The sequence below is a fragment of the Dermacentor andersoni genome, chromosome 1 (assembly GCF_023375885.2).
Source record: "Dermacentor andersoni chromosome 1, qqDerAnde1_hic_scaffold, whole genome shotgun sequence".
Lineage (NCBI taxonomy): Eukaryota > Metazoa > Arthropoda > Arachnida > Ixodida > Ixodidae > Dermacentor > Dermacentor andersoni.
Window position 1 is genome coordinate 94649567 of NC_092814.1, and position 13069 is coordinate 94662635.

Sequence of the window (13069 nt, forward strand, 5' to 3'; positions counted from 1 at the left end):
CTGTTCAAACCGACGTCACATATGCCGGCTTAGGATCAATACTCGTGCAGTGGCAAGACGGCGCTGAAGGAGTAATAGCTTATGCAAGTGGAACCCTTTCCCGTGACGAAGCAAATTATTCCACCACGGAAAAAGAGTACCTTGCAGTGGTGTGGTCCGTTAAGAAATGTCGCCCGTTTTTGTGCGGCCGCTCCTTTAATGTTGTTAGTAACCACCACTCCCTTTGTTGGCTGATGAATTTAAAAGATCCACCAGGACGATTGGCGCGCTGGAGCCTTAAGTTTCAAAGATTCGACATGGTTATTGTCTATAAATAGGGAAAACGGCATACAGATGCCTATTGCCTTTCTCGTGCCCCATTCGAACCTGCCAATGCAGAAGATAACGAGGAAGCAGCCTTTGTCGGAGTTGTCAACAAAGCTACAATCGCACAGCAGCAACGCGACGACCCGAACTTGCAACCCATTATTAGTTTCTCGGGGAGTCGCACTTCCGTTGTCCGAAGGCGTTTTGCAAGAGGGCTACCCTCATTTTGCTTGCGTAACGACGTCTTGTATAAGGCGAACTTCTCTCCGCACGGAAACGCCTACATACTCGTCGTCCCAACACCTCTCAGGAGTGAAGTATTACAGGCATGCCATGATGAAGCAACATCCGGTCATTGGGTCTACACACGAACGCTGTGTAGGGTGAGGTAAAAATGCTGTTGGCCAAGACTCACGGCGACCGTTCAACAATACGTCCGAACATGCCTTGAATGCCAGTGGCGAAAAGTGCCAGCAGTCAAACCAGCAGGCTTCCTCCATCCTGTTGAAGTGCCCGAAACTCTATTTGCTCAAGTCGGAATGGATCTTCTAGGTCCATTCCCAACTTCTGCTGCGGGTCACAGATAGATTATCGTAGCCATGCACATACTACCTTACTCATTACGCCGATGTTTTATAGAGAATGTTGTACTGAGGCACGGCACACCAGCAGTAGTATTAACTGACAGGGGAAGTGCATTTACAGCCGAGCTATCGGACACAGTATTAAGACTTAGCGGAACAGCTCACCGGCGAACAACGGCTTACCATCCGCAAACAACGGACTGACAGAACGCCTGAATAAGACGCTCGCGGATATGCTCTCCATGTACGTGGATTTGGAGCACAAGAACTGGGATGAAATCTTGCCCTATGTCGCCTTCGCATACAACACGGCTCAGCAAGAGGCAACACGAATGACACCGTTCCGTCTCCTACATGGTCGTGAAGTCACAACTCTGCTAGATGCGATGCTGCCACATGGATGCGATGGCATCGAAACGGAGGCTGAAGACTTCACGCAGCGTGCAGAAGAAGCGCAACAACTTGCTTCCATACGTATTCAAAAGCAGCAGGATTACGACTCGAGACGCTGTAATCTTCGTCACCGACCAGCCTCCTACGAGCCCGGATAGAGAGTTTGGGTTTGGACTCCCATTCGCCGTCGTGGCCTTTCGGAGAAACTGTTAAGGCGCGACTTTGGGCCGTATAAAGTTCTTCGGCGGCTTACTGATGTCAACTGTGAAGTTTCTCCCGATAGTCCGCATTGCTCAAAGCGTTGACGGCATCTAGCGGAGGTTGTGCATGTGGTCCGGATAAAGCCCTATTTGTCCGTGTGAATTCACTGCACCGCAAGCGTGTCCTAGTCCTGTTGCCGTGACGATAAAATATCGGGACGGTGCTTTCTAGGAAGAGAGGGTAATGTCATGCCAAAAGGCTTACAGGAGAACAGAAGAAAAGGAATTAAGGAACGCGAGCAGCGACCGCGCTCCCTTTCAAAGAAGACGAAGTTGGCGCGTCGGCTCTTGTGGTCTCTGGATACAGAGCTCGCTTTTGTTTCTAGCATCCTGGCCCTGCGGCCTGTTTTTTTTGACGTCGTGACAATATTTGTCTGCCTATTGACGAAACAAAACACCAGTTTATTTCCTTCTTCCGTGCAACTGCCTATCCGAGTAGCTTTTTCAAGTGTGGGCAAAGATGCTCATTAAGATGGATTGGCGACGTTCCGGGGAGACCGGCAGCAGCTGTACATAGACGTTTCTTTCGCGCCTTTTCAAAAAGTGCATCGCGCTTCGAGCGGTTCTGAAGTGAACAACTATGCGAGGATAAGAAGCATCTCTAGAAGTAACACGCTGACAGAGATCTATGTCACTTTCCTTGACAGGTTCACCAACAGCTTCGTCAATATTCTGAAGGAAGTCAATGAACTTTTAATCGCAAATTACCGGGACATTCTTAATTTCAATGTTTCTACCACGCCAATATTGTTGAAGGGAAGTATACTTCTCCGGTCATTCTAGAGATCCAGCTTGTTTAGTTTGCTGCACTCTGTCGAGACAACTCCGTTTTGTGCTTTTAGTTAAATTTTTTTTTCGAGCCTCAAGGCAATGCGTCGACATTTCGTCGAACTTCTTACTGCAGTATTCAACGCTCGCCTTCATGCCCCTAATTTCTTCACGGAGTTCCCTTTCGAGGGCTGTCCGCATATTATAATCTAGTCTACAAAAAGTGTAAGGCCATAAGTCCTTAGATTGTCTATAGACAATTCCTGTAGACCAGTCTATAGCTAATCTATACACTTTAGCCTTACACTATTTGTCAACTATTGTCGATACAGAGTGCCTCAGCTAAGATACGTTTAGTGAAGCTGTTCAACGAAGAATAATGTAAAAAAAGACGGTGCAGTAAGATCCGAATTTAAGACCTATGGTGTTCATCCGTCAGAGATCTGACCTGTAGGTCTTTTGGTAATAGTATATCTTGCTTCGTCAGGGTGTCTACCAAGTTGATATTTTCAAATGTCCTGAGTTTTCCAGGTTTTCTCTGCGTGCCTTTGCAAAATTCTCCGAGTGACACAAAACTTTGTTTTATGTCAAGGCGGGCTGGACACCATGTCGCCTAATGCTGTCACTCTCTAGTAAGCACGTTAAGAAATAAAAAAAAACCGACTTAATCCAGTTTGAATAGTAAGGAGTAGTGTTTACTTTATTCAAAAAGAGAATAGAAGGGAGGCGTTATTAAAATGCACACCGAATAAAATATCTTCGAAAAAAAAAATGGTAACGCCCATTCCAAATCAAGTCAAACATTTTCAAATATGAATAAAGCAGATGCATACAGAAGCAAATATTTTCGAAAATGAGCTATCTTTATCAACTGATAGCAAGCTCATTGGTATTAGGCCCGAACTTTGTCACAAGTGAGATTCTCTTAGCAGCTGGAGAGTCAACCTCAGCAGTCCTGACATACCCCCAGTCCACGCACAATGCCTCAGTGTTGCGTTTCACTGCTTTAAAGAATTTATTTTGGTTTGGATGAGGGACACCTGCATCTCAGCGTCAGCCAACACTTTGATTTTTGAGCTCAAGCTCTTTCAAAGAAGAGGCGGCACAGTTCCTTTCCCGATCATTCCTCAATGCGACCGTCCTTTCTGTTCTCGTCTTCGTTCTGCCGCGCGTTTGCCCCACGGATCAATTGAAGCGTCCGCTTCTTCAGTTGTGCAGTCAACGTCCGATTTTTCAGACTCCCTAGGGGCCGCGAAAACGTCCGAAAAATCTGGCAGTCCAAAAAAGTAAATGCATGTCTTTTACTGCCCTTAAGGGCTCAAATCGCCACAGGCACGTCCGAAAAAGGTCTGAAAGCATGCCAGTACACTTATTAGGCTTATCGGCGCTCGTACTCTGACAGCAGACGGCGGGTGCACGCGGGTGTAATTAAGGAATTCGTACTGTGTCCCGTAACCCATGCTTGTTAAGCTTCACCGCAATACATTACGTATGCTTTGCCGCGTAACATTTCTGTGATCAGGCGAAGCTGCCTTTCAAAAACCAGCATTATGCAACGCGCCGTGCTTTTCGAGCTTCGAAGCCACTCGCGAGGATTGCAGAGGCGGGGTCAGTGCCATTGCTGACTGCGGCGAATTCTTTCAATGAAAAACATGGCGCTGAACCGCAAGAACCTTAATAGCGAAGGTCGAAGCAGCTAGGCCTCGCACTGCCGCGGTGGTGGCTACAGCTGCCAGCGGATCTGCATGCGAGTGCGCCACAATCTCCATATCAAAGGCTTCTCCATACGATTCCAATGGGTGCTCTCGCGCATAGGTATCATAGGTAACGAGATGGCGGACAGCCTCGCCCATAGAGCGCTGTCTGGGAATCCTTTGAGAAAAGTGCCTCAAGAGGACAAGAGACTCTTCAGAGAAGCGGTGTCGTGCCACTTCAGCTCTTTGTGGAGCTCACCTCACAAGCCATGTGTGAACAAGGGTCTCAAAAGAAACTAAGCCACTTTACTGCTCCGCATTCGCACGGGCTCTGCTCGTACCCCTGCGTGGATGTATAAGACTGGCCTGGCGTTGTCTCCACTATGTTCAACGTGTGGTGTGTGCGGTGACATAGAACATTACCTTATGTGCTGTACTCTGTATAACGCGGAAAGGAGTGTGTTATTCGAGTCCCTCAAGAAGACAGGAATTCCCCACAGTTCTCTTCAGGACATTGTTTTCCCACGCGGGAACCAGTTAGATAGAAAGGAGGGTTCTCGCCTTGTTTTAAATTACCTGCAGGATACGAATTTGGCCTGCACATGGTGACCTTAGGAGTGACTTTGTGTAGTTGTGAGGTCTGTGTCTGATTTATATGATTTATGTATTTTAAGTGTGGAGCAATTGCCGGCAGCTACTGCAAGGCTAATCCCACCAGTAGCCTACAACCACTCAACTGCGCCGGTTCAAGACGGCGAGGTAATCAAAATGGCGGCGGTGGTGGCTTTGATTAATGCCGTTTCGGACCTGCGGTCGCGGCAGAAAGTCCGGAAAATCGGACGGCGAAGGGTTATGGCGTCCGAAATTCCAGACGTTCTTATACATTGAAACTATGGGGTACGTGGTGCCGCGAAGCCGTTCGCATTATCGGGCATGTCCCAAAAATCGGTCGTTGACTGTACACTGGAAACTCCTCCAGCCGACGACACGGCGTCAAAGACGATTCGTTACGATTTCTCTCTTTTACTCGAGCCAGCATTATGGCGACCTTAGTTCCCTTTCAATAAAATTACAGCTAATTTTCCCTGACAGAAGCACAAGTTGCCTGAGTTTTCCCTGAGTATGTCCAGGCTATTCAAAACCCCTGAGGGTTCCCGGTTTTCCCGGTTGGTAGACACCCTGATCGTATTTTTTTTTAAATCTTTATTTTCATTGACCACCTTGGCTAAAATAGTCGGGATCGACACCCTATATACTAGCTATATAAACCACATTTTGCCAACTGTGTTCCGATTACTTACTCGCTGCTGGGTTTGTTAATAAGCAGTCTATTGGAAATGTATATAAAAAATTATTGCATCCAGCAGGCATATGGGAACATACCTGGATAACTGTACACAGAAAATCGTGCATGCGGAAACAGTCGAAAAATCTCAAATGCATGTAGTCGCGAATCTTAATGTAATGCTACATGAGCATTTGTGCGCAAGCACATTTAAGAAATATTAAATTTATATGCAGTGCATACTCTTAATGAAATCGGCTAGCTATCTGCTATCTACAAGTTAGTTTAAATTTTTGTTTACATATGGTGGAAAAAAATTTATGCACGTGCACCTGTTGCTTCTCATCTGCGCTTATGCATTAATGTCAACAGCCTAATAATGCTCCTGAACCAGCCGCACTCTCATATGTTGCATAAACAGAAAAAAAAATTGAAACAATTCCACTAGTGCTGAATCATGTAATGCAAAAATGAGAACAGGTGCACCGATATTGAATACACTCTTTTTATTCCACTATATATTAATTTTCTTAAAACGCTGGTCTTACGCTATGATCGAAAGATACTATTTACAGATTTACAGACTACTTCTCCTTGGCAAGCACGGTCACCAGGCCGGCCTTGACCTTCGTGTCATATGTTGCAAAGGTGCTGCAAGTGTATGCTGCAGATACGTAGATGCAACAATGTGAGGCAAAAATAACAATGGTCTATTTTTTGTATGTTCATTAAACAGCTTATATATTTGCTCAAACCACTTAAGTCAATTCTCAATGCAGTTTAACTGTGTCCAATGGCTGCTTGTCAATACAAATCAATACTATTATGCAATGTTTCATTTTATGGCGTGATTAACAATTAAACAGTCACAACTGCTGCTGGTGCTGCAGCAACAGTACGTTGCTTTTATGACACGTTCATGTATGACATTATTGTAATTATCCCAAATGATCATTTTATCAATTGCTGAAACAAGGTTACCCAGGTGGACTGTCTGTACATATTTTGGCTCGTTATTAAATATGCCCGCGCAGAATGATATGCTCAGAAGAGTGACTGGAGTATTACAGCACCAGGCCAAATATTGCAATTTATATTCCTTAATACAGATTTAAATGTCTTTCTCGTGCTCTTAAATGAATGCATCATTGGCCATAACTTTAACAGAAGGCAGATGGATTGATTGTATTGATATGGTGTGATAGGAGTTTGGACTGTTTGAATGTCGCGGCCGAATGCGTGTGACTGCTGTGCGGCGGCGACGGACGAAGAGGAAGAGAAGAGCCGGTGTCTGGGCGGAGACGGCAGCCGTGCGATCTGCCTGAGCTGCCTGGGCTGGCCTTCCGAACGAGCCGAGCAGTCATCTACCCAAGGCCGGTGTTCCTGGGTGTGCTGGCAGAACAGGCCGGGCTGTCCTTGGTCGTCAACCAGCCTGCTCCACTGCTGGGCGAGCATCCGACACCGGCATGTTCCGGTGCAGCTAAGCCTTCCGAACGGTCTACCCTGTGGCGGGCCGACGTCCCGACCCTGCTGTCGCGCGAGTGGCTCGTCGTGTGCCGGGCACCCGCCCCGGCCTCCAGCACCTGCGCCACTCGCCGCTCGAGATTCATCTCTGCGCCTCTTCGTGCCGTGAGTGTGTGATACCGACGCGCTATCGGACGCCTTCCTACATTGACGCTGAGCGTGACGATACTTACGCGACAGACATTTATGAAAGGAACTGTGTGTGTGTTATCGTGTACGTTATCCTAGTCCCGTCCCCGTGTCATTAAAGCCTCTCTGTGTTCATTGTGCCATCCCTGTGTGCTTGAGGCCTGGGCCCACATCCTCCTATCACAAATTTTGGCGAGCCTGCCAGGATTTTCAAACGCACAGGAGGAGCAATGGAGATCGAGAGGTTGTACGCCATAGGGAAAGAGCTAGGAATGACAGGAGCGGAGTTAAAGCGTTGGATTGATACAGAAATCGTGAGGGAACGCGACCAGCGCGCCCAACATCGGGAAGACGCGAAAGCGCAGGCGCTGGAGGCCGAAGCGCAGGCAGAACAAGAGCGTCTACGACTAGAAGCGGAAGAACGAGTGCTAAAGCTCAAGATCGAGCTCCAGGAAAAGACTGCTGGCGTACAAAGCGCACAGAGTGACAGCACTACGGAACAGTCGGTTACCAGGGCGGCTCCTGAGCTATTCAGTCCTCATAAGTTGATCCCGCCCTTTAACGAAGCCCGGGATGATTTAGACGCTTACTTGCAACGTTTTGAGCGAGTGGCAACAAGTCAAGAATGGCCCCGCGCAAAATGGGCGCTCTCCCTCAGCCTCTGCCTGACAGGAGAAGCGTTGACGGTCATAGGACGGCTTGATTCTAATGCAGCCCTAGACTACGACCAGCTGAAGGCTACTCTCCTTCAGCGCTTTCGGTGCACTGCTGAGGGATACCGAGAAAAGTTTCGAAACGCAAGGCCCGAAGACAATGAGACTGGCCTACAATATGCAGGTAGAATATCGGGCTACTTTGACCACTGGCTTGAAATGTCCCATATTGAGAGGACCTTCGACTCCCTCAGGGACACCATGATTGCTGAACAGTTTTTGAGAAGATGTTCTGCGTCGCTGCGAGTGTTCCTGAAAGAAAGGAACTGTAATACCCTCGCTATGTTGTCAAAGAATGCCGATTGTTTTATAGAGGCACAAAACCTGACCAATCTAGGTAGAGAAAAGTTATGCAAGGAGGTCGTGTTAGACTCTGCTCGCAAGACTGAACTTTCAACAGCGATGCCGCGTGCAACTAATCGGTGCTTCCTTTGTGATAAAGCAGGACATCGAGCTTCGGAGTGCTGGTCCCGGACTAAAAAGAACTCTACAGGTCGCGGATGGTCTGGCAGAAAGGGACAAGGAGGTGAAGCCTCAAGAAGGGAAAATCAAGGACAAGCTTCGTGTATTCTGGCTCCGTCGCAAGCTGAAAAACCGACAGAAAATGGTGGCGGATACGTAGTGCTTCAAGGTGGCGAAACGGTCCCAATAGTCAACATGACGTTAATGCGACAAGGCCCCAGATGTGACAGTGGAAATCTTCCAGTGGGAAGAGGCTTTCTCGAATCACAACCGGTGTCTGTCTTACGAGACACTGGCTGCAATACCGTGGTCGTGCGACTCTCTTTGGTACCTGAGGACAAAATGACAGGAACAAAAAGTCCCGTGTTCTTGCTGGACCGCACAATCCACTACTTACCGGAAGCGATAGTATACTTAGAGAGTCCATTCTTTACCGGCGTTGCAAGAGTTAAATGTATGCGAGATCCCCTGTATGATGTGGTATTGGGAAACATTGAAGGTGCCCGTGCACCTGATGACCCGGCCAATTCATGGTCTCCGCTGAAACATAACCGCGACAAGACGAATTATCCTGCCAACCGGATGTCATCCACCGCTCAAGCAGAGCTACCAGACGTAGAGGGCCAAACGTTGTCCACAGCTAAAAACACAGCCGCCTCCTTGGGACATACAGAAGACTACGAGTCTGATACCGAGCTCGTTGCTGTGACAAAGGAAATGAAGATACGGTCGCTGCCTACACTGCCTGTCTCGCCATCCGCAGTCGCTGGAATAGAGCAAGGCAAATTAAAAGCTTTACAGAGGAACGATGGGTCTCTGAGGAGATGCTTCGAAAAGGTCGGCAAGATTATGGTCGCGGATGGCCGCGCAAGCGAATATTACTTAAAGGATGACATTTTATACAGGAAGCACACAGTGTCAGGTGGGAAAATACTAGATCAGCTAGTCGTGCCAAAATATCTCAGGGGGATGGTGATGAAATTGGCTCATGAAGGGATCCTCGCCGGTCACCAGGGTGTGACGAAAACGGTGGATCGAATTGTTGCTGAATTTTACTGGCCAGGGGTCCAGTCGGAGACGAAACGGTTTGTTAAATCGTGCGACGTCTGTCAACGAACGGTGCCGCGCCATTTAGTAGGACGCGCTCCGCTGGGTACGATGCCTGTAATTGACACTCCCTTTGCTCGCGTAGGCATCGATATTATTGGTCCTTTATCCCCAACTTCAGATAAAGGCAACCGTTACATCCTCACTATGGTTGACTTCGCCACCAGATACCCTGACGCTGTCGCCCTGCCATCTACCGAGTCGAGAACTGTTGCGGAAGGACTCGTCGAAATGTTTTCCCGAGTGGGCTTGCCGCGGGAGATTGTCAGCGACCGGGGATCCTATTTCATGTCAGCTGTGATGAAGGAGTTCAGTCGTCTCCTGTCAATTAAGCAATTGCCTACCACGCCGTACCACCCCAATGCAAATGGATTAGTGGAACGATTTAACGGCACGCTAAAGCGTGCGCTCGGACGGATGTGCCAAGAGCGACCTAAATGTTGGGACCGCTACCTAGGCCCGCTACTCTTCGCGTACCGAGAAGTGCCACAGAGCAGCATCGGTTACTCGCCATTTGAACTGTTGTATGGGCGCTATGTCCGTGGTCCGATGGCTGTGCTAAAGGAATTGTGGACAAATCCCCGTTTGGATAACGACATGAAATCTTCTTACGAATACATCATGAAACTGCGTCAACGGCTAGAGCGTACGTGCGCCATCGCCATGCAAGAGCTCACGAAAGCGAAACAGCAACAGAAAACGTATTATGACAGGAAAGCCAAGATGCGAGAGCTCAATCCTGGAGACAAAGTACTTGTTCTACTGCCTGGTGAAAGGAATAAGTTGATACTTATGTGGAAGGGACCTTTCAACGTTGTAGAAAGGAAAAGTCCTTTGGACTATGTTGTTGACCTTGGGAGCCGAACAACGGTATTTCATATAAATACGTTGAAAAAATATGAAGAGCGACCCAACAGCGAGTTGCTTCAGGTAACAGCGACAACGGTGGGTACAGATGACGCGACAGGGCTAGAGCTTGCAGAGACAACGCCGCCTTACCCGTCACTTATCCGAACGCAGACATCAAAAGACGTCGTCATTTCGAACCAACTGACTATGGACCAGCGACTCCAAGTTGAAGCTGTCCTTACAACCTACGACGATATATTCTCTGATCTACCTGGAAAGACTGATGTCCTGCAATGTCATTTGGAATTGACTACTACTGCGCCCATACAGGTCCGGCAGTACCCCATGCCATTTGCTGTCAGAAATGCCGTGGAAAAAGAAGTCCAGGACATGCTGAAGTTAGGTATAATAGAAAAATCAAAGTCAGCATATCAGGCACCCATTGTGGTGGTCAAAAAGAAAGACGGCACAGTGCGCCTCTGCATAGACTTTCGAAAACTTATTCAAATTCTAGTTCCCGACTGTGAGCCCATTCCTAGAGCAGAGTTGATGTTTGCCAGGCTCACTGGAAGTCATTATTTTTCTAAATTTGACTTCACAAAAGGGTACTGGCAAGTACCCATGGCCCCTGAGTCCAAAGAAGCCACTGCATTTTCATGCGACTCTGGACTATACCAATTTAAGTACATGCCTTTTGGCATTAAGACAGCACCTGCTGTCTTCAACCGATTGATGAGGGAGGTTGTCGGAGACATACCTCACGTCTACTATTACTTCGACGACTTTCTTGTGGCAACAAAAACATGGGAAGAGCATTTAAAGACATTAAATTGCTTGTTTCACAGAGTGCGCACAGCCAAACTAACCATAAAACCCAACAAAAGTGAAATCGGCTCCCCAACAACATGCTTCTTAGGCCATGTGGTAGGGCAAGGCGTTTTACAGCCCTTGAAAGACACCGCCAACAAGATCAACACTGCCAAACGACCTGGAACGAAGAAGGAGCTCAGGGCCTTCTTAGGACTAACGGGATATTACCGGGACTTTGTTCCGAACTACGCTGAGCTTGCCCATCCACTCACCGACCTTACGAAGAAGGGCTCTCCGAACCGGCTGAATTGGCAGACATCACACGAAGAGGCATTTATGCGATTAAAGGAGCTGTTGTCACAGCAGCCTATACTGAAGGCTCCAGACTTGAGCAGACACTTTGTGCTACGCACGGACGCCTCTTCGAGAAGTCTCGGAGCAGTTCTTTTGCAAGAACACGACGGGCGTTTTCATCCCGTGTCCTACGCTAGCCGGAAGCTTTTGCCACGTGAAGCTGCCTACTCCACAATTGAGAGGGAGTGCCTCGCCATAGTGTGGGCTGTACAGAAATTTCATGTGTACCTTTACGGTAAACCATTCACCCTGCAGTCCGACCACCAACCGCTGCGATACCTAAATTCGGCGAAGCACGTCAACAGTCGCGTACTACGTTGGAGTTTACTCCTTATGGATTATGACTTTCATGTGGAGTATATTCGTGGATGTGATAACGTTGGTGCAGACTATCTAAGTAGAATAGCTACGGACACGGACTAATGTGTCATGAGAGTAATAATTTGAACTGTGTGACTTGTGATACTCCGTAGTGCTACCCTCCTCGACTTCTTGAACTTGGGGGGAAATGTGATAGGAGTTTGGACTGTTTGAATGTCGCGGCCGAATGCGTGTGACTGCTGTGCGGCGGCGACGGACGAAGAGGAAGAGAAGAGCCGGTGTCTGGGCGGAGACGGCAGCCGTGCGATCTGCCTGAGCTGCCTGGGCTGGCCTTCCGAACGAGCCGAGCAGTCATCTACCCAAGGCCGGTGTTCCTGGGTGTGCTGGCAGAACAGGCCGGGCTGTCCTTGGTCGTCAACCAGCCTGCTCCACTGCTGGGCGAGCATCCGACACCGGCATGTTCCGGTGCAGCTAAGCCTTCCGAACGGTCTACCCTGTGGCGGGCCGACGTCCCGACCCTGCTGTCGCGCGAGTGGCTCGTCGTGTGCCGGGCACCCGCCCCGGCCTCCAGCACCTGCGCCACTCGCCGCTCGAGATTCATCTCTGCGCCTCTTCGTGCCGTGAGTGTGTGATACCGACGCGCTATCGGACGCCTTCCTACATTGACGCTGAGCGTGACGATACTTACGCGACAGACATTTATGAAAGGAACTGTGTGTGTGTTATCGTGTACGTTATCCTAGTCCCGTCCCCGTGTCATTAAAGCCTCTCTGTGTTCATTGTGCCATCCCTGTGTGCTTGAGGCCTGGGCCCACATCCTCCTATCACATATGGTCACTTCTTAGTTTCTTGTAGATAATGAGGCCTCTTGGGCATGCTGACACGGTTGCAAATTAGGCATACCAGATGAGCACCAGAAATACCACGTGAGCACTTTCTGTGTCATGGCACGACAGATAGGCACCTCTTGGGAACTGTTGGGGTCTCGGTGCTGACGCCCGTTATTGCCAATGGGTCGCAAGCCCCAAGGGTAGCGTTGGCCTGGCGGCCTGGGGCACTGGAAGCATCCGAAGGTCCCGGCAAAGCAAGAGTAGACTGGTAACAGAACAACTTGTTTATTCTAACATAGCAAAAGAGCGGCCGGTCAGGTCGACCGGAGTGGAGAGACGGGAGAGCACGTAACTCAACAGTACAAATCGGAGCCTCTCTCCTGGCGTCCGGGGGCAGCTGCTCTTATACTCTCGGCGTCGCGGGCCAGAAGGAAGGTCACGGGATGAGCCCACGCGACGGCGGAGCATGAGCCCACGACGGCGCGCACGGTCGAGCCGAGAGACATGGTGAACCGAGTGTAGTGACGCATCGCCAACCCGCCGACGGACAGACCTGCTGGCTCCTCACTTGGGGAGCTCCGCTCCCCGGCTGCCGCGCTTTGACAAGCGTGGGCACACACACGCACACGCACATACGAAGACACGTGGCACTGAAACACGCCTGGACACGCTTGGCGGGG

At 49.1% G+C, this 13069-nt stretch overlaps 1 protein-coding gene across 1 annotated transcript; it reads left to right on the forward strand.

Annotated features, from left to right (window-relative positions):
- The first annotated feature begins 7173 nt into the window (after window positions 1–7173).
- On the forward strand, window positions 7174–11661 carry LOC126543279 (uncharacterized). The gene is made up of 2 exons (XM_050190409.1): window positions 7174–7924; window positions 9347–11661. The coding sequence occupies exons 1-2, from the start codon at window positions 7174–7176 to the stop codon at window positions 11659–11661; spliced, it is 3066 nt and encodes a 1021-aa protein (XP_050046366.1).
- The last annotated feature ends 1408 nt before the right edge of the window (window positions 11662–13069 follow it).

Excerpts from the sequence above, each read along its gene's own strand:
- LOC126543279 (XM_050190409.1), top strand. The coding sequence starts at position 7,174 with ATGGAGATCGAGAGGTTGTACGCCATAGGGAAAGAGCTAGGAATGACA. Across the intron at positions 7,925-9,346 it reads GTTCCTGAAAGAAAGGAACT|ATAAAGGCAACCGTTACATC; the intron begins GTAATACCCTCG and ends CCCCAACTTCAG.